Consider the following 19858-nt stretch of genomic DNA (forward strand, 5'->3'; position numbering starts at 1 on the left):
CCACAATAAATAAAGTGGCGGACCACATAAAATAATTTAGCCGGCTACGATAAATAATGTGGGGGACCACTTTAAATAATGTGTGTGAACACATAGAATAATGTAGCTAACCATATAAAATAAGGTGGCGGACCACATAAGATTATATGGCTAACCACAATAAATAATGTGGCAGACCACACAAAATAAAGTGGCGGACCACATACAATAATTTAGCCGGCCACACAAAATAATGTAGCCGACCACAATAAATAATGTGGGGGACCACTTTAAATAATACATAAATAAATGATAAATGGGTTATACTTGTATAGCACTTTTCTACCTTCAAGGTACTCAAAGCTCTTTGACAGTATTTCCACATTCACCCATTCACACACACATTCACACACTGATGGCGGGAGCTGCCATGCAAGGCACTAACCAGCAGCCATCAGGAGCAAGGGTGAAGTGTCTTGCCCAAGGACACAACGGACATGACTAGGATGGTAGGAGGTGGGGATTGAACCCCAGTAACCAGCAACCCTCCGATTGCTGGCACAGCCACTCTACCAACTTCGCCACGCATAATGTGTGTGCACACATAAAATAATGTAGCTAACCATATACAATTAGGTGGCGGACCACATAAGATTATATGGCTCACCACAATAAATAATGTAGCTGACCACACAAAATAAAGTGGCGGACCACATAAAATAATTTAGCCGGCCACACAAAATAATGTACAAACCCCGTTTCCATATGAGTTGGGAAATGGTGTTAGATGTAAATATAAACGGAATACAATGATTTGCAAATCCTTTTCAACCCATATTCAGTTGAATATGCTACAAAGACAACATATTTCATGTTCAAACTCATAAACTTTTTGCAAATAATAATTAACTTAGAATTTCATGGCTGCAACACGTGCCAAAGTAGTTGGGAAAGGGCATGTTCACCACTGTGTTACATGGCCTTTCCTTTTAACAACACCCAGTAAACGTTTGGGAACTGAGGAGACACATTTTTGAAACTTTTCAGGTGGAATTCTTTCCCATTCTTGCTTGATGTACAGCTTAAGTTGTTCAACAGTCCGGGGGTCTCCCTTGTGCTATTTTAGGCTTCATAATGCGCCACACATTTTCAATGGGAGACAGGTCTGGACTACAGGCAGGCCAGTCTAGTACCCGCACTCTTTTACTATGAAGCCACGTTGATGTAACACGTGGCTTGGCATTGTCTTGCTGAAATAAGCAGGGGCGTCCATGGTAACGTTGCTTGGATGGCAACATATGTTGCTCCAAAAGCTGTATGTACCTTTCAGCATTAATGGTGCCTTCACAGATGTGTAAGTTACCCATGTCTTGGGCACTAATACACCCCCATACCATCACACATGCTGGCTTTTACACTTTGCGCCTAGAACAATCCGGATGGTTCTTTTCGTCTTTGGTCCGGAGGACACGACGTCCACAGTTTCTAAAAACAATGTGAAATGTGGACTCGTCAGAACACTTTTCCACTTTGTATCAGTCCATCTTAGGTGAGCGCAGGCCCAGCGTTTCTGGGTGTTGTTGATAAACGGTTTTCGCCTTGCATAGGAGAGTTTTAACTTGCACTTACAGATGTAGCGACCAACTGTAGTTACTGACAGTGGTTTTCTGAAGTGTTCCTGAGCCCGTGTGGTGATATCCTTTACACACTGATGTCGCTTGTTGATGCAGTACCGCCTGAGGGATGGAAGGTCACGTGCTTAGCTGCTTACCTGCAATGATTGCTCCAGATTCTCTGAACCCTTTGATGATATTACGGAGCGTAGATGGTGAAATCCCTAAATTCCTTGCAATAACTGGTTGAGAAAGGTTTTTCTTAAACTGTTCAACAATTTGCTCATGCATTTGTTGACAAAGTGGTGACCCTCGCCCCATCCTTGTTTGTGAATGACTGAGCATTTCATGGAATCTACTTTTATACCCAATCATGGCACCCACCTGTTCCCAATTTGCCTGCTCACCTGTGGGATGTTCCAAATAAGTGTTTGATGAGCATTCCTCAACTTTATCAGTATTTATTGCCACCTTTCCCAACTTCTTTGTCACGTGTTGCTGGCATCAAATTCTAAAGTTAATGATTATTTGCACACAAAAAAAAAGTTTATCAGTTTGAACATCAAATATGTTGTCCTTGTAGCATATTCAACTGAATATGGCTTGAAAATGATTTGCAAATCATTGTATTCCGTTTATATTTACATCTAACACCATTTCCCAACTCATATGGAAACGGGGTTTGTAAGAAAACAGGTATAAAAACAGGAAGTTGTAAGTAAATATTGTGTGTGCAGGTGCGACTCCAGACGACCACAAGCCTCTAGTCCTCCAGCACGACGCGGTCCCGGCAAGTCAGAAGTTTCCGCTAATCCTGCACTGCGAGTCTCTGGCGCCCGCGGAAGCGAAGCCTCAGCCGTCCCGCGTGAGCACGGCGGAGGGCACGGCCTACAGCCCCTCCCCCAGCGACGGGGCGGCCACGCTCTGGGAGCAAGTCCCCGTGCCAAGGGGCGGCGACAACTTCCTGCAGATGAAGCTGAAACTCTCCTCTCCCGACCAGAAGCTGGCGAGCGGCTGCGTGGTGCGCCTGGTCAACCTGCTGACCGCCGCCGAGATGGAGGCCAAGATGCAGGAGGGCGGCGGCAAAAAGGCGTGGCCTCTGCCCAAAGACCTGCGGCGCCACCAGAGCGTCCACACGGGGCACCGCCTGTGCTGCTTCGCGCCGTGCGGCGACGACGTGTGGCGCCTCCAGAAGGTGGTGGCGCGCTCCCGCGACGGCTACGCCTGCGCCGTCTGCGGCAAGGCCTTCCAGCGCCGCAAGCTGCTCCGCCGCCACGAGCGCTTCCACACGGGCGAGAAGCCCTACGCCTGCGCCAAGTGCGCCAAGACCTTCGCGCTCAGGAAGAACCTCCGCCGCCACCTGCGGTTCCACACGGGCGAGCGGCCGCACAGGTGCGCCAGCTGCGGCAAGAGCTTCCGCCTGCGCGAGAACTTGAAGACGCACCTGCGCTTCCACACGGGGGAGAAACCCTACGAGTGCAGCCTGTGCGGCAAGACGTTCCGCATCATGCAGAACCTGGAGAAGCACAACCTCAGCCTGTGCGGGGACTTTGTGCCCTCCTTCAAGACCATCGCCGGCTTGCAGCGCCGACCACCACCCGCACCACCCGCTACCTCGGACCGGCGGTTCTCAAACCAGGTACCACCTCAGAGAACACTCGGTTCTCCGAGTGCCACCGCAGTGACCAACATTCAGCTACAGTAGCGTAGTAGGCCCACGTGTCCATCAAGAACAAGGCAAGGGTTTTCTTTAACAAGTAACACTATACCCAGTTTGAACAGTCACACTGTGTTAAGTAGGCCCACGTGTCCATCAAGAACAAGGTAAGGGTTTTCTTTAACAAGTTTGAACAGTCACACTGTGTTAAGTAGACCCACGTGTCACTCAAGAACAAGGCAAGGGTTTTCTTTAATAAGTTTGAACAGTCACACTGTGTTAAGTAGGCCCACGTGTCCATCAAGAACAAGGCAAGGGTTTTCTTTAACAAGTTTGAACAGTCACACTGTGTTAAGTAGGCCCACGTGTCACTCAAGAACAAGGCAAGGGTTTTCTTTAACAAGTTTGAACAGTCACACTGTGTTAAGTAGGCCCACGTGTCCCTCAAGAACAAGGCCAGGGTTTTCTTTAACAAGTTTGAACAGTCACACTGTGTTAAGTAGGCCCACGTGTCCCTCAAGAACAAGGCCAGGGTTTTCTTTAACAAGTTTGAACAGTCACACTGTGTTAAGTAGGCCCACGTGTCCCTCAAGAACAAGGCCAGGGTTTTCTTTAACAAGTTTGAACAGTCACACTGTGTTAAGTAGGCCCACGTGTCCATCAAGAACAAGGCAAGGGTTTTCTTTAACAAGTTTGAACAGTCACACTGTGTTAAGTAGGCCCACGTGTCCATCAAGAACAAGGCATGGGTTTTCTTTAACAAGTTTGAACAGTCACACTGTGTTAAGTAGGCCCACGTGTCACTCAAGAACAAGGCAAGGGTTTTCTTTAACAAGTAACACTGTATACCCAGTTTGAACAGTCACACTGTGTTAAGTAGGCCCACGTGTCCATCAAGAACAAGGCAAGGGTTTTCTTTAACAAGTTTGAACAGTCACACTGTGTTAAGTAGGCCCACGTGTCCATCAAGAACAAGGCAAGGGTTTTCTTTAACAAGTTTGAACAGTCACACTGTGTTAAGTAGGCCCACGTGTCCATCAAGAACAAGGCAAGGGTTTTCTTTAACAAGTTTGAACAGTCACACTTTGTTAAGTAGGCCCACGTGTCCATCAAGAACAAGGCAAGGGTTTTCTTTAACAAGTAACATTATACCCAGTTTGAACAGTCACACTGTGTTAAGTAGGCCCATGTGTCCATCAAGAACAAGGCAAGAGTTTTCTTTAACAAGTAACACTATACCCAGTTTCAATCAATCAATCAATCAATGTTTATTTATATAGCCCTAAATCACAAGTGTCTCAAAGGGCTGCACAAGCCACAACGACATCCTCGGTACAGAGCCCACACGTTTGAACAGTCACACTGTGTTAAGTAGGCCCACGTGTCCATCAAGAACAAGGCAAAGGTTTTCTTTAACAAGTAACACTGTACACACACAGTTTGAACAGTCACACTGTGTTAAGTAGGCACATGTGTCCATCAAGAACAAGGCAAAGGTTTTCTTTAACAAGTTTGAACAGTCACACTGTGTTAAGTAGGCCCACGTGTCCCTCAAGAACAAGACAAGGGTTTTCTTTAACAAGTAACACTATATACCCAGTTTGAACAGTCACACTGTGTTAAGTAGGCCCACGTGTCACTCAAGAACAAGGCAAGGGTTTTCTTTAACAAGCTTGAACAGTCACACTTTGTTAAGTAGGCCCACGTGTCCATCAAGAACAAGGCAAGGGTTTTCTTTAACAAGCTTGAACAGTCACACTGTGTTAAGTAGGCCCACGTGTCCATCAAGAACAAGGCAAGGGTTTTCTTTAACAAGTTTGAACAGTCACACTGTGTTAAGTAGGCCCACGTGTCCATCAAGAACAAGACAAGGGTTTTCTTTAACAAGTTTGAACAGTCACACTGTGTTAAGTAGGCCCACGTGTCCATCAAGAACAAGGCAAGGGTTTTCTTTAACAAGTTTGAACAGTCACACTGTGTTAAGTAGGCCCACGTGTCACTCAAGAACAAGGCAAGGGTTTTCTTCAACAAGTTACACTGTATACCCAGTCTGAACAGTCACACTGTGTTAAGTAGGCCCACGTGTCCCTCAAGAACAAGGCAAGGGTTTTCTTTAACAAGTAACACTATACCCAGTTTGAACAGTCACACTGTGTTAAGTAGGCCCACGTGTCCATCAAGAACAAGGCAAGGGTTTTCTTTAACAAGTAACACTATACCCAGTTTGAACAGTCACACTGTGTTCAGTAGGCCCACGTGTCCCTCAAGAACAAGGCAAGGGTTTTCTTTAACAAGTTTGAACAGTCACACTGTGTTAAGTAGGCCCACGTGTCCATCAAGAACAAGGCAAGGGTTTTCTTTAACAAGTAACACTGTATACCCAGTTTCAATCAATCAATCAATGTTTATTTATATAGCCCTAAATCACAAGTGTCTCAAAGGGCTGCACAAGCCACAACGACATCCTCGGTACAGAGCCCACACGTTTGAACAGTCACACTGTGTTAAGTAAGCCCACGTGTCCATCAAGAACAAGGCAAAGGTTTTCTTTAACAAGTAACACTATACCCAGTTTGAACAGTCACACTGTGTTAAGTAGGCCCACGTGTCCATCAAGAACAAGGCAAGGGTTTTCTTTAACAAGTTTGAACAGTCACACTGTGTTAAGTAGGCCCACGTGTCCATCGAGAACAAGGCAAGGGTTTTCTTTAACAAGTAACACTATACCCAGTTTCAATCAATCAATCAATGTTTACTTATATAGCCCTAAATCACAAGTGTCTCAAAGGGCTGCACAAGCCACAACGACATCCTCGGTACAGAGCCCACACGTTTGAACAGTCACACTGTGTTAAGTAGGCCCACGTGTCCATCAAGAACAAGGCAAAGGTTTTCTTTAACAAGTAACACTGTACACACACAGTTTGAACAGTCACACTTTGTTAAGTAGGCCCACGTGTCCATCAAGAACAAGTAAAAGGTTTTCTTTAACAAGTAACACTGTATACACAGTTTGAACAGTCACACCGTGTTCGAACATTTCACCAAGTCATTCTTTGGCGTACCACTAGATGGAGCCTACAGTTTGAGAATCCCTGTTACTAAATTCCCTCGTTTAGTATTTCACGACACGACGACACGGCTGATATCAGACATCAATCCGATATCGGCCCCCCCCAAAAATGATACCGGCTCGCAGCTAAAATGTCTGATACATGTTTACTTTGGCAGATGTCTTCCGATAAGCACACAAGTTTGACCGTTCCCTGTATTTTGGTTAAGTCCTTCTCAAAAGATAAACCTGGTAGGCTAAAGGCTGCGAGCAGCTACACAACAGCTGAGCAGACAATAGCACACAAGCTAGTTGTATGTAACAGATGTCCTTAATTGAACAACATTGCTGTCTAACACAGGACATTTTGTCATAATTATATGACTTAAGTGCTTCACAAAAGGTAAACCTGGTAGTCTAAAAGCTGCGAGCAGCTACACAACAGCTGAGCAGACAATAGCACACAAGCTAGTCGTACGTAACAAGTGTCCTTAATTGAACAACATTGCTGTCTTAACACAGGACAATTGTCATAATTACCGTAATCACATATGACTTACTTAAGTGCTTCACAAAAGGTAAACCTGGTAGGCTAAAGGCTGCGAGCAGCTACACAACAGCTAAGCATACAATTGCACACAAGCTACTCGTACGTAACAAGTGTCCTTATTTGCCGTCTAACACAGGACATTTGTCATCATTGTGGTCACATATGACTTACGGATTAGCAATTACAAAGTATCCGGTAACAAACGTGTCCGCATCACTGAACTTACTGCGCCATGCCCTTGTTTTTCTGTCTCCAAAACACAAATCAACACTCTACTTGCATTCCTACCATTGTGCTCTTGAGTAATTTCACTTGATTGAACCCTTAGAACATTCCACACTACAACATAAAAGTATGTACTTTTGTGCATTTATGGTTAATGTTTTTTTACACCCGCCATTGTTCTCTTCACTCAATCATTTCCTAACATTCCACACGGCAACATTTTTGAAAGTATGTACTCTTGATTCCTACTGATATCGTATCGGGTTAATATTGGTATCGGAACACACCAAATGTTCACGTACATTTAATGGGAGAAAACCTTTTCTCCCATATGGAATAATACAAAATGTCATGACAACCAAAAATATGAACACAAAACAAAAAAATGTAACATCACTCTGACCTTTATTGGACATAAAGCGGATTGTAGCTGTGAGTTCTTTTCTTAAAACCAAACTTTCTTTATCAAAGTGCTTTCACTCGCAACTTTTTTGGGCCCCACCTCGGCTTATTTAAACAGACCGAGCCATTCTGCGTTTGGACTGGTCTGTAAATGGACATTTTCATCCCACAGCTCCTATTATCAGCCCAAAGAATATTGTAGGAATCCAATTAAATATGATGTACTAAAAACACTACACTTTATCATCTGTAGTACAACACACATCCGTTCATGTTTCACTTTGTTTTATGTACTGCTAATGTACTCAGGTTGTACTACATTGTGTTTAGTACACGTTGATTGAAGTATTAAACATACTGTGTACTCAGGTTGTACTACATTGTGTTTAGTACACGTTGATTGAAGTATACAGCATACTGTGTACTCAGGTTGTACTACATTGTGTTTAGTACACGTTGATTGAAGTATTAAACATACTGTGTACTCAGGTTGTACTACATTGTGTTTAGTACACGTTGATTGAAGTATTAAACATACTGTGTACTCAGGTTGTACTACATTGTGTTTAGTACACGTTGATGGAAGTACCTCAGGTTGTACTACATTGTGTTTAGTACACGTTGATTGAAGTGTTAAACATACTGTGTACTCAGGTTGTACTACATTGTGTTTAGTACACGTTGATTGAAGTATTAAACATACTGTGTACTCAGGTTGTACTACATTGTGTTTAGTACACGTTGATGGAAGTACCTCAGGTTGTACTACATTGTGTTTAGTACACGTTGATTGAAGTGTTAAACATACTGTGTACTCAGGTTGTACTACATTGTGTTTAGTACACGTTGATTGAAGTATTAAACATACTGTGTACTCAGGTTGTACTACATTGTGTTTAGTACACGTTGATTGAAGTATACAACATACTGTGTACTCAGGTTGTACTACATTGTGTTTAGTACAAGTTGATTGAAGTATACAGCATACTGTGTACTCAGGTTGTACTACATTGTGTTTAGTACAAGTTGATGGAAGTATCTCAAGTTGTACTACATTGTGTTTAGTACACGTTGATTGAAGTATACAACATACTGTGTGCTAAGGTTGTACTACATTGTGTTAAAAGTACAAGTTGATGGAAGTATACAACATACTGTGTGCTAAGGTTGTACTACATTGTGTTTAGTACAAGTTGATGGAAGTATCTCAGGTTGTACTACATTGTGTTTAGTACACGTTGATTGAAGTATACAACATACTGTTTGCCAAGGTTGTACTACATTGTGTTAAAAGTACAAGTTGATGGAAGTACCTCAGGTTGTACTACATTGTGTTTAGTACAAGTTGATGGAAGTATCTCAAGTTGTACTACATTGTGTTTAGTACAAGTTGATGGAAGTACCTCAGGTTGTACTACATTGTGTTTAGTACAAGTTGATGGAAGTATCTCAAGTTGTACTACATTGTGTTTAGTACAAGTTGATGGAAGTATCTCAAGTTGTACTACATTGTGTTTAGTACAAGTTGATGGAAGTATCTCAAGTTGTACTACATTGTGTTTAGTACAAGTTGATGGAAGTATCTCAAGTTGTACTACATTGTGTTTAGTACAAGTTGATGGAAGTATCTCAAGTTGTACTACATTGTGTTTAGTACAAGTTGATGGAAGTATCTCAAGTTGTACTACATTGTGTTTAGTACAAGTTGATGGAAGTACCTCAGGTTGTACTACATTGTGTTAAGTACAAGTTGATGGAAGTATACAACACACTGTATGTGTGTAATTGCTAATTACATTAAAAGAATGTGTTAGATTGTATCTGGCAGCTTCTTGTATATTAAAAAAGTACACATTGGAATCCAATATTAGAGCAAATATCATATGTGATATCCTCAAAGAGGTATTTCTGTAATACTATTTTTGGTGTACTGTGCAACCAAACCAACTACTGTAATAATGCTACTTTTTTTTATGTTTATCTGTACTTTAAAGCCACTTTTTTTGAAACTCATGTTTTTTTGTACTTTTTTTATAGTAATACTTTACAATGTTTTTATAGTTACTAGTTAGCAGTACCACTATTTTGGTGTAGTCTGCAACCAAACCAACTACTGTTTTAAGGCTACTTGTTGATGTTTATTTGTAGTCTTTTTTTGTACTTTAAAGCCACTTTTTTTTATTCATATGTTGTAATATTTTACCATCCGTTTACTTTTCTTTTCCCTCCACTACTGATTGTATGCCAACATTGGGAGAGTTCATGTTCAGGATGAAGGCTTTCTATTGTAACCATTTTATGTCAAAAGTATTAATAAATATTTCTTAAAAGTCCAACTGGTATTGATGTTTATTAAAACGCTTCGCCCGGGCGGTAAATGTACTTTTTTAAATATTTATGTGACCAGTAGATGGCAGTCACCAGAGGTGGGACCAAGTCATTGTTCTGTAAGTCTCAAGTCTTTGCCCTCAAGTCAAGTCTCGAGTAGGGATGATGTTTGATAAGAAATGATCAAGTTCGAGCCCATTATCGATTCTCTTATCGAGTCCAGATAGGTTGTTGTGTATGGAAAAAAACAATATTTGGTTTAACAAAAGCTCACTTTTATTTTATAAGAAAAAAATAAAATAAAATTAAAGCTGCAAGCAGCGTTGGTCGGGTCCGCATTTTGGCAGGTGCTAGTCCTAATTAAATCGCAGTTTCCGCCAGTCCTGATGTGTGTAAAAAGTTTGGTGAGTTTTGAAGTATTTTAAGGTGGTCAAATTACAGCTCAAAGAGGCAAAAATGAGTGTTTTTATGAAACTTTTGTTTTGAAGGGGTGATTGCCAACTGCCTGTTGATTTTTGCTGAAGGATGTCAGTGTATGAAATCTAGCTCTAAGTCAGACCTACATAGAGGTTTTTGTTTCATGTCTCTACGCTATTCGTACTGGGAGTTAGAGGAAGTGTTGTCTGTGGTTTTTTCCTAGGTGCCGCTGCACAGTGGTTGTTTTCTTTGAAGGCTCGTAAAAGCAGAGCAGCAGCTTTAGCGCAGCCGGTTTTTGAAAGCTCGTAAAATCAAAACGGTAGCACGTATCAAAACGCCGTCGTCAACTTTTAATCAGAAGGGTTCAATCTCTCTCCTGTAGTAGTTTGAAGCCGAAACGACAAACGCGCTCAGAGGAGATAATGTTTGGTGACCGGTTTTAACAAAAATGTTGTTTTGAAGGAGGGATTGCAAACTTCCTGTTGATTTTTGCTGAAGGATGTCAATCTATGAAATGTAGGTCTAGGTGAGACCTACATAGAGGTATTTGTTTCATGTCTCTAAGACGTTCCTACCGGAAGTTACAAGCAGTTTTGTCTGAGTTTTCCTCCGAGGAGCAGTTTTGTCTCTGTTTTATTCAAAAATAGAGCGCAATTTTGAGTTTTGGGGTTCAGTTTTTTTTTTACATCGCAATTTCCACCAGTCCTGATGTGTGTAAAAAGTTTGGTGAGTTTTTAAGTATTTTAAGGTGGTCAAATTACAGCTCAAAGAGGCAAAAATTAGTGTTTTTAGTCCTTTTTTGTCTTGAAGGGGAAATTGCCAACTTCCTGTTGATTTTTGCCCGAAGAAATTAATTAATAAAAAGTAGGTCTAAGAGAGACCTACATAGAGGTTTTTGTTTCATGTCTCTACGACATTCGCACTGGGAGTTACAGGCAGTTTTCTTCCTAGGGGGCGCTGGAGCGCAATTTTGACTTTTGGGGTTAGGTTTTTTTACTAAAGTTTTTGGGTCACGTTTTTCTATTTGTGTGTCAAATTTGGTGAGTTTTGAAGCATGTTAAGGAGGGCAAAGTAGTGCGCAAAGCTGCGGAATAATATTAATAAAGAATAAAGAATAATTAAAGCTGCAAGCAGCATTGGTCGGGTCCGCCTTCTGGCAGGTGCTAGTCCTAGGTGTCCAATACTTTTGTCCAGTGGTAGTCCTGAGTGAGACCTACATAGAGGTTTTTGTTTCGTGTCTCTACGATATTCGTACTGGGAGTTAGAGGAAGTTGTGTCTGAGTTCACATTGTCATTATAGGGTATTGTGTGTATTGAGGCCAAAGAAGGTCTAATTGCAGTTTCGTTGTCATTTTTGGCACCGTAGCAGCATCAGTGCTGCGGGTCTTTGAAGGCTCGTAAAATCAAAACGGTAGCACTAAATAAAAAGCCGTCGTCAACTTTTAATCAGAAGGGTTCAATCTCTCTCCTGTAGCAGTTTGAAGCCGAAACGACAAACGCGCTCAGAGGAGATAATGTTTGATGTTTGGTGACCGTTTGGTACAAAAATGTTGTTTTGAAATGGAGATAAAAAACTTCCTGTTGATTTTTGCTGAAGGGTGTCAATGTATGAAATGTAGGTCTAAATGAGACCTACGTAGAGGTATTTTTTTCATGTCTCTACGACGTTCCTACCGGAAGTTACAAGCAGTTTTGTCAGAGATTTCCTCTGAGGAGCAGTTTTTTGTCAGTTTTATAAAAAAATTGCTGTAGAGCACAATTTTGAGTTTCGGGGTTCGGTTATTTTTTGAGAGCGCAATTTCTACCAGTCCCGATGTGTGTGAGAAGTTTGGTGAGTTTTGAAGTATTTTAAGGGGGTCAAATTAGAGGTCAAAGATGTAAAAAACAGTGTTTTTAGGACATTTTTGTCAAAAATGGTAAATTGCCAATTTCCTGTTGATTTTCGCCCGAGAATGTGTCATTATGAGTTGTAGGTCTAGAGCAGACCTACATACAGGTTTTTGTTTCATGTCTCTACGACCTTCCTAGTGGGAGTTACAGGCAGTTTGTTTTTTTTTTTTCCTAGGGGGCGCTAGAGCTCAATTTTGTGTTTTGGGGTTAGGTTTTTATATTAAAGTCTGCTGGCACACTTTTTGGATGTGTGTAAAAAATTTGGTGAGTTTTGAAGCATGTTAAGGGGGGCGAAGTAGTGCGCAAAGCTGCGGTATAATAATAATAATAATTAAAGCTGCAAGCAGCATTGGTCGGGTCCGCCTTTTGGCAGGTGCTAGTCCTAGGTGTCCAATACTTTAGTCCAGAGGTAGTCCTGAGTGAGACCTACATAGAGGTTTTTGTTTCGTGTCTCTACGATATTGGTACTGGGAGTTAGAGGAAGTTGTGTCTGAGGTCACATTGTCATTATAGGCTATTGTGTGTATTGAGGCCAAAGAAGGTCTAATCGCAGTTTCGTTGTCATTTTTGGCACCGTAGCAACTTTAGTGCTGCGGGTCTTTGAAGGCGCGTAAAATCAAAACGGTAGCACTAATCACAACTCTTTCGTCAACTTTTAATCAGAAGGGTTCAATCTCTCTCCTGTAGCAGTTTGAAGCCGAAACGACAAACGCACTCAGAGGAGATAATGTTTGATGTTTGGTGACCGGTTGTAACAAAAATGATGGTTTGAAGGAGAAATAGCAAACTTCCTGTTGATATTTGCTGAAGGATGTCAATCTATGAAATGTAGGTCCAGGCAAGACCTACGTAGAGGTATTTTTTTCATGTCTCTACGACGTTCCTACCGGAAGTTACAAGCAGTTTTGTCAGATTTTTCCTCTGAGGAGCAGTTTTTTCTCTTTTTTTCCCAAAAATTATGTAGAGCACAATTTTGAGTTTTGGGATTCGGTTTTTTTTTAGATCGCAGTTTCCCGCAGTCCCGATGTGTGTGCGAATTTTGGTGAGTTTTGAAGTATTTTAAGGGGGTCAAATTAGAGGTCAAAAATCAAAAATGAGTGTTTTTAGTCATTTTTTGTCTTGAAGGGAAAATTGCCAACTTCCTGTTGGTTTTCGCCCGAAGAAGTGAAATTATGAATTGTAGGTCTAACTGAGACCTACATACAGGTTTTGGTTTCATGTCTCTACGACCTTCCTAGTGGGAGTTATAGGCAGTTTTCTACCTAGGGGGCGCTAGAGAGCAAGTGTATTTTTTTGGGTTTGGTTTTTTAACTAAAGTGGGCTCTACCCGAGTTTGGATGTGTGTAAAAAATTTGGTGAGTTTTGAAGCATGTTAAGGGGGGCAAAGTAGTGCGCGACGGTGCGGAATAATAATAATAAAGAATAATAAAACCTTACAAATACAATAGGTTCCTTTGTAACCAGTACAAAGGACTCCCTGAGGGAGTCCTTTGTACAGGGTACAGGGCGGACCCTAATTAAAGCTGCAAGCAGCATTGGTCGGGTCCGCCTTCTGGCAGGTGCTAGTCCTAGGTGTCCAATACTTTAGTCCAGTGGTAGTCCTGAGTGAGACCTACATAGAGGTTTTTGTTTCGTGTCTCTACGATATTGGTACTGGGAGTTAGAGGAAGTTGTGTCTGAGTTCACATTGTCATTATAGGCTATTGTGTGTATTGAGGCCAAAGAAGGTCTAATTGCATTTTCGTTGTCATTTTTGGCACCGTAGCAACTTTAGTGCTGCGGGTCTTTGAAGGCTCGTAAAATCAAAACGGTAGCCCTAATCACAACGCCGTCGTCAACTTTTAATCAGAAGGGTTCAATCTCTCTCCTGTAGCAGTTTGAAGCCGAAACGACAAACGCGCTCAGAGGAGATAATGTTTGATGTTTGGTGACCGTTTGGTACAAAAATGTTGTTTTGAAATGGAGATAACAAACTTCCTGTTGATTTTTGCTGAAGGGTGTCAATGTATGAAATGTAGGTCTAAATGAGACCTACATAGAGGTATTTTTTTCATGTCTCTACGACGTTCCTACCGGAAGTTACAAGCAGTTTTGTCTGAGTTTTCCTCTAAAAAGCAGTTTTTTCTCTGTTTTATTAAAAAATTGCTCTAGAGCACAATTTTGAGTTTCGGGGTTCGGTTTTTTTTTGAGATCGCAATTTCTACCAGTCCCAATGTGTGTGCGAAGTTTGGTGAGTTTTGAAGTATTTTAAGGGGGTCAAATTAGAGGTCAAAGATGTAAAAAACAGTGTTTTTAGGACATTTTTGTCAAAAATGGTAAATTGCCAATTTCCTGTTGATTTTCGCCCGAGAATGTGTCATTATGAGTTGTAGGTCTAGAGCAGACCTACATACAGGTTTTTGTTTCATGTCTCTACGACCTTCCTAGTGGGAGTTACAGGCAGTTTGTTTTTTTTTTTTCCTAGGGGGCGCTAGAGCGCAATTTTTATTTTTGGGGGTTGGTTTTGTTAATAACTTGCAATTTTCGCAGGTCCTGACTTGTGTGTCAAATTTGGTGAGTTTTGGAGCATGTTAAGTGGGTCAAATTAGCGTTCTTTGTGGGGTCGGTATAATAATAATAATAATAATAATAATTAAAGCTGCAAGCAGCATTGGTCGGGTCCGCCTTTTGGCCGGTGCTAGTCCTAGGTGTCCAATACTTTAGTCCAGTGGTAGTCCTGAGTGAGACCTACATAGAGGTTTTTGTTTCGTGTCTCTACGATATGCGTACTGGGAGTTAGAGGAAGTTGTGTCTGAGTTCACATTGTCATTATAGGGTATTGTGTGTATTGAGGCCAAAGAAGGTCTAATTGCAGTTTCGTTGTCATTTTTGGCACCGTAGCAGCATCAGTGCTGCGGGTCTTTGAAGGCGCGTAAAATCAAAACGGTAGCACTAATCACCACTCTTTCGTCAACTTTTAATCAGAAGGGTTCAATCTCTCTCCTGTAGCAGTTTGAAGCCGAAACGACAAACGCGCTCAGAGGAGATAATGTTTGATGTTTGGTGACCGTTTGGTACAAAAATGTTGTTTTGAAATGGAGATAACAAACTTCCTGTTGATTTTTGCTGAAGGGTGTCAATGTATGAAATGTAGGTCTAGGCAAGACCTACATAGAGGTATTTGTTTCATGTCTCTACGACGTTCCTACCGGAAGTTATAAGCAGTTTTGTCTGAGTTTTCCTCTAAAAAGCAGTTTTTTCTCAGTTTTATGTAAAAATTGCTCAAGGGCACAATTTTGATTTTCGGGGTTCGGTTATTTTTTGAGATCGCAATTTCTACCAGTCCCGATGTGTGTGAGAAGTTTGGTGAGTTTTGAAGTATTTTAAGGGGGTCAAATTAGAGGTCAAAGACGTAAAAAACAGTGTTTTTAGTACATTTTTGTCTTGAAGGGGAAATTGCCAACTTCCTGTTGGTTTTCGCCCGACGATGTAAAATTATGAGATGTAGGTCTTTAGCAGACCTACATACAGGTTTTTGTTTCATGTCTCTACGACCTTCCTAGTGGGAGTTACAGGCAGTTTGTTTTGTTTTTTTCCTAGGGGGCGCTAGAGCGCAATTTTTATTTTTGGGGTTTGGTTTTGTTATTAACAAGCAATTTTCGCAGGTCCTGACTTGTGTGTCAAATTTGGTGAGTTTTGGAGCATGTTAAGTGGGTCAAATTGCTGTTCGAAGAGGCGGCCGGTATAATAATAATAATAATAATAATAATTAAAGCTGCAAGCAGCATTGGTCGGGTCCGCCTTCTGGCCGGTGCTAGTCCTAGGTGTCCAATACTTTTGTCCAGTGGTAGTCCTGAGTGAGACCTACATAGAGGTTTTTGTTTCGTGTCTCTACGATATTGGTACTGGGAGTTAGAGGAAGTTGTGTCTGAGTTCACATTGTCATTATAGGCTATTGTGTGTATTGAGGCCAAAGAAGGTCTAATCGCAGTTTCGTTGTCATTTTTGGCACCGTAGCAACTTTAGTGCTGCGGGTCTTTGAAGGCTCGTAAAATCAAAACGGTAGCACTTAATCATTATCCGTCGTCAACTTTTAATCAGAAGGGTTCAATCTCTCTCCTGTAGCAGTTTGAAGCCGAAACGACAAACGGGCTCAGAGGAGATAATGTTTGATGTTTGGTGACCGTTTGGTACAAAAATGTTGTTTTGAAATGGAGATAACAAACTTCCTGTTGATTTTTGCTGAAGGGTGTCAATGTATGAAATGTAGGTCTAAATGAGACCTACGTAGAGGTATTTTTTTCATGTCTCTACGACGTTCCTACCGGAAGTTACAAGCAGTTTTGTCCGATTTTTCCTCTGAGGAGCAGTTTTTTCTCTTTTTTTTCCAAAAATTATGTAGAGCACAATTTTGAGTTTTGGGATTTGGTTTTTTTTTTAGATCACAGTTTCCACCAGTCCCGATGTGTGTGCGAATTTTGGTGAGTTTTGAAGTATTTTAAGGGGGTCAAATTAGAGGTCAAAAATCAAAAATGAGTGTTTTTAGTCATTTTTTGTCTTGAAGGGGAAATTGCCAACTTCCTGTTGGTTTTCGCCCGAAGAAGTGAAATTATGAATTGTAGGTCTAACTGAGACCTACATACAGGTTTTTGTTTCATGTCTCTACGACCTTCCTAGTGGGAGTTAGAGGCATTTTTCTTCCTAGGGGGCGCTAGAGAGCAATGTTGTTTTTTGGTATTTTTTTTTACCACTAAAGTGTGCTGTACCCGGGGTTTAATGTGTATGTCAAATTTGGTGAGTTTTGAAGCATGTTAAAGGGGGCTAAGCAGCGCGCGACGGTGCGGAAGAAAGAAAAATAATAATAATGAGTTGTAGGTCTAGAGCAGACCTACATACAGGTTTTTGTTTCATGTCTCTACGACCTTCCTAGTGGGAGTTACAGGCAGTCTGTTTTTTTTTTTTCCTAGGGGGCGCTAGAGCTCAATTTTGTGTTTTGGGGTTAGGTTTTTATATTAAAGTCTGCTGGCACACTTTTTGGATGTGTGTAAAAAATTTGGTGAGTTTTGAAGCATGTTAAGGGGGGCGAAGTAGTGCGCAAAGCTGCGGAAGAAGAAAGAAAGAAAGAAAGAATAATAAAACCTTACAAATACAATAGGTTCCTTTGTAACCAGTACAAAGGACTCCCTGAGGGAGTCCTTTGTACAGGGTACAGGGCGGACCCTAATAATAAAACCTTACAATTTCAATAGGGTCCTTTCGTCCCATTGCAAAAGGACTCCCTTTGGGATTCCTTTTGAAAAGGTCCTGTGCGGACCCTAATAATAAACATTACAAATTCAATAGGTTCCTTTGTAACCAGTACAAAGGACTCCCTGGGGGAGTCCTTTTTACAGGGTACATGCGGACCCTAATAATTAAAGCTGCAAGCAGCATTGGTCGGGTCCGCCTTCTGGCCGGTGCTAGTCCTAGGTGTCCAATACTTTTGTCCAGTGGTAGTCCTGAGTGAGACCTACATAGAGGTTTTTGTTTCGTGTCTCTACGATATTGGTACTGGGAGTTAGAGGAAGTTGTGTCTGAGTTCACATTGTCATTATAGGCTATTGTGTGTATTGAGGCCAAAGAAGGTCTAATCGCAGTTTCGTTGTCATTTTTGACACCGTAGCAGCATCAGTGCTGCGGGTCTTTGAAGGCGCGTAAAATCTAAACGGTAGCACTAATCACCACTCTTTGGTCAACTTTTCATCAGAAGGGTTCAATCTCTCTCCTGTAGCAGTTTGAAGCCGAAACGACAAACGCGCTCGGAGGAGATAATGTTTGATGTTTGGTGACCGTTTGGTACAAAAATGTTGTTTTGAAATGGAGATAACAAACTTCCTGTTGATTTTCGCTGAAGGATGTCAATCTATGAAATGTAGGTCTAGACAAGACCTACATAGAGGTATTTGTTTCATGTCTCTACGACGTTCCTACCGGAAGTTATAAGCAGTTTTGTCTGAGTTTTCCTCTAAAAAGCATTTTTTTCTCTGTTTTATTAAAAAATTGCTCTAGAGCACAATTTTGAGTTTCGGGGTTCGGTTTTTTTTGAGATCGCAATTTCTACCAGTCCCAATGTGTGTGCGAAGTTTGGTGAGTTTTGAAGTATTTTAAGGGGGTCAAATTAGAGGTCAAAGATGTAAAAAACAGTGTTTTTAGTACATTTTTGTCAAAAAAGGTAAATTGCCAATTTCCTGTTGATTTTCGCCCGAGAATGTGTCATTATGAGTTGTAGGTCTTTAGCAGACCTACATACAGGTTTTTGTTTCATGTCTCTACGACCTTCCTAGTGGGAGTTAGAGGCAGTCTGTTTTTTTTTTTTCCTAGGGGGCGCTAGAGCTCAATTTTGTGTTTTGGGGTTAGGTTTTTATATTAAAGTCTGCTGGCACACTTTTTGGATGTGTGTAAAAAATTTGGTGAGTTTTGAAGTATGTTAAGGGGGTCTAAGTAGTGCGCAAAGCTGCGGAATAATAATAATAATTAAAGCTGCAAGCAGCATTGGTCGGGTCCGCCTTCTGGCAGGTGCTAGTCCTAGGTGTCCAATACTTTTGTCCAGTGGTAGTCCTGAGTGAGACCTACATAGAGGTTTTTGTTTCGTGTCTCTACGATATTGGTACTGGGAGTTAGAGGAAGTTGTGTCTGAGTTCACATTGTCATTATAGGCTATTGTGTGTATTGAGGCCAAAGAAGGTCTAATTGCATTTTCGTTGTCATTTTTGGCACCGTAGCAACTTTAGTGCTGCGGGTCTTTGAAGGCTCGTAAAATCAAAACGGTAGCACTAAATAAAAATCCGTATAGAACTTTTAATCAGAAGGGTTCAATCTCTCTCCTGTAGCAGTTTGAAGCCGAAACGACAAACGCGCTCAGAGGAGATAATGTTTGATGTTTGGTGACCGTTTGGTACAAAAATGTTGTTTTGAAATGGAGATAACAAACTTCCTGTTGATTTTTGCTGAAGGGTGTCAATGTATGAAATGTAGGTCTAAATGAGACCTACGTAGAGGTATTTGTTTCATGTCTCTACGACGTTCCTACCGGAAGTTATAAGCAGTTTTGTCTGAGTTTTCCTCTAAAAAGCATTTTTTTCTCTGTTTTATTAAAAAATTGCTCTAGAGCACAATTTTGAGTTTCGGGGTTCGGTTTTTTTTTGAGATCGCAATTTCTACCAGTCCCAATGTGTGTGCGAAGTTTGGTGAGTTTTGAAGTATGTTAAGGGGGTCAAATTAGAGGTCAAAGATGTAAAAAACAGTGTTTTTAGTACATTTTTGTCAAAAAAGGTAAATTGCCAATTTCCTGTTGATTTTCGCCCGAGAATGTGTCATTATGAGTTGTAGGTCTAGAGCAGACCTACATACAGGTTTTTGTTTCATGTCTCTACGACCTTCGTAGTGGGAGTTACAGGCAGTTTGTTTGTTTTTTTTCCTAGGGGGCGCTAGAGCTCAATTTTGTGTTTTGGGGTTTGGTTTTTGTATAACTTGATCTGGCCCACTTTTTGGATGTGTGTAAAAAATTTGGTGAGTTTTGAAGCATGTTAAGGGGGTCAAAGTAGTGCGCAACGGAGCGGAAGAATAATAATAATAAAGAATAATAAAACATTACAATTTCAATAGGGTCCTTTCGTCCCATTGCAAAAGGACTCCCTTTGGGATTCCTTTTGAAAAGGTCCTGTGCGGACCCTAATAAACATTACAAATACAATAGGTTCCTTTGTAACCAGTACAAAGGACTCCCT

General features: G+C 41.2%; 2 protein-coding genes across 3 annotated transcripts in view; one reads left to right on the top strand and one right to left on the bottom strand.

The window, feature by feature from the left end:
• LOC133665466 (zinc finger protein 865-like) overlaps nucleotides 1–3438 on the top strand; it is an 11312-nt gene extending 7874 nt beyond the window's left edge. For both annotated transcript variants that reach the window (XM_062070767.1, XM_062070768.1), the window contains exon 4: nucleotides 2330–3438. In XM_062070767.1, the coding sequence (XP_061926751.1) occupies nucleotides 2330–3297 (968 nt within the window). In that variant the 3' untranslated portion in view covers nucleotides 3298–3438. The remainder of the gene's footprint in view (nucleotides 1–2329) is intronic.
• The window catches only part of LOC133665111 (crystallin J1A-like), a 71838-nt gene that overhangs the window by 36609 nt on the left and 15371 nt on the right, over nucleotides 1–19858 (bottom strand). The gene's annotated exons all lie outside the window — the stretch shown is intronic.

The sequence above is a fragment of the Entelurus aequoreus genome, linkage group LG14 (genome assembly GCF_033978785.1).
Source record: "Entelurus aequoreus isolate RoL-2023_Sb linkage group LG14, RoL_Eaeq_v1.1, whole genome shotgun sequence".
Lineage (NCBI taxonomy): Eukaryota > Metazoa > Chordata > Actinopteri > Syngnathiformes > Syngnathidae > Entelurus > Entelurus aequoreus.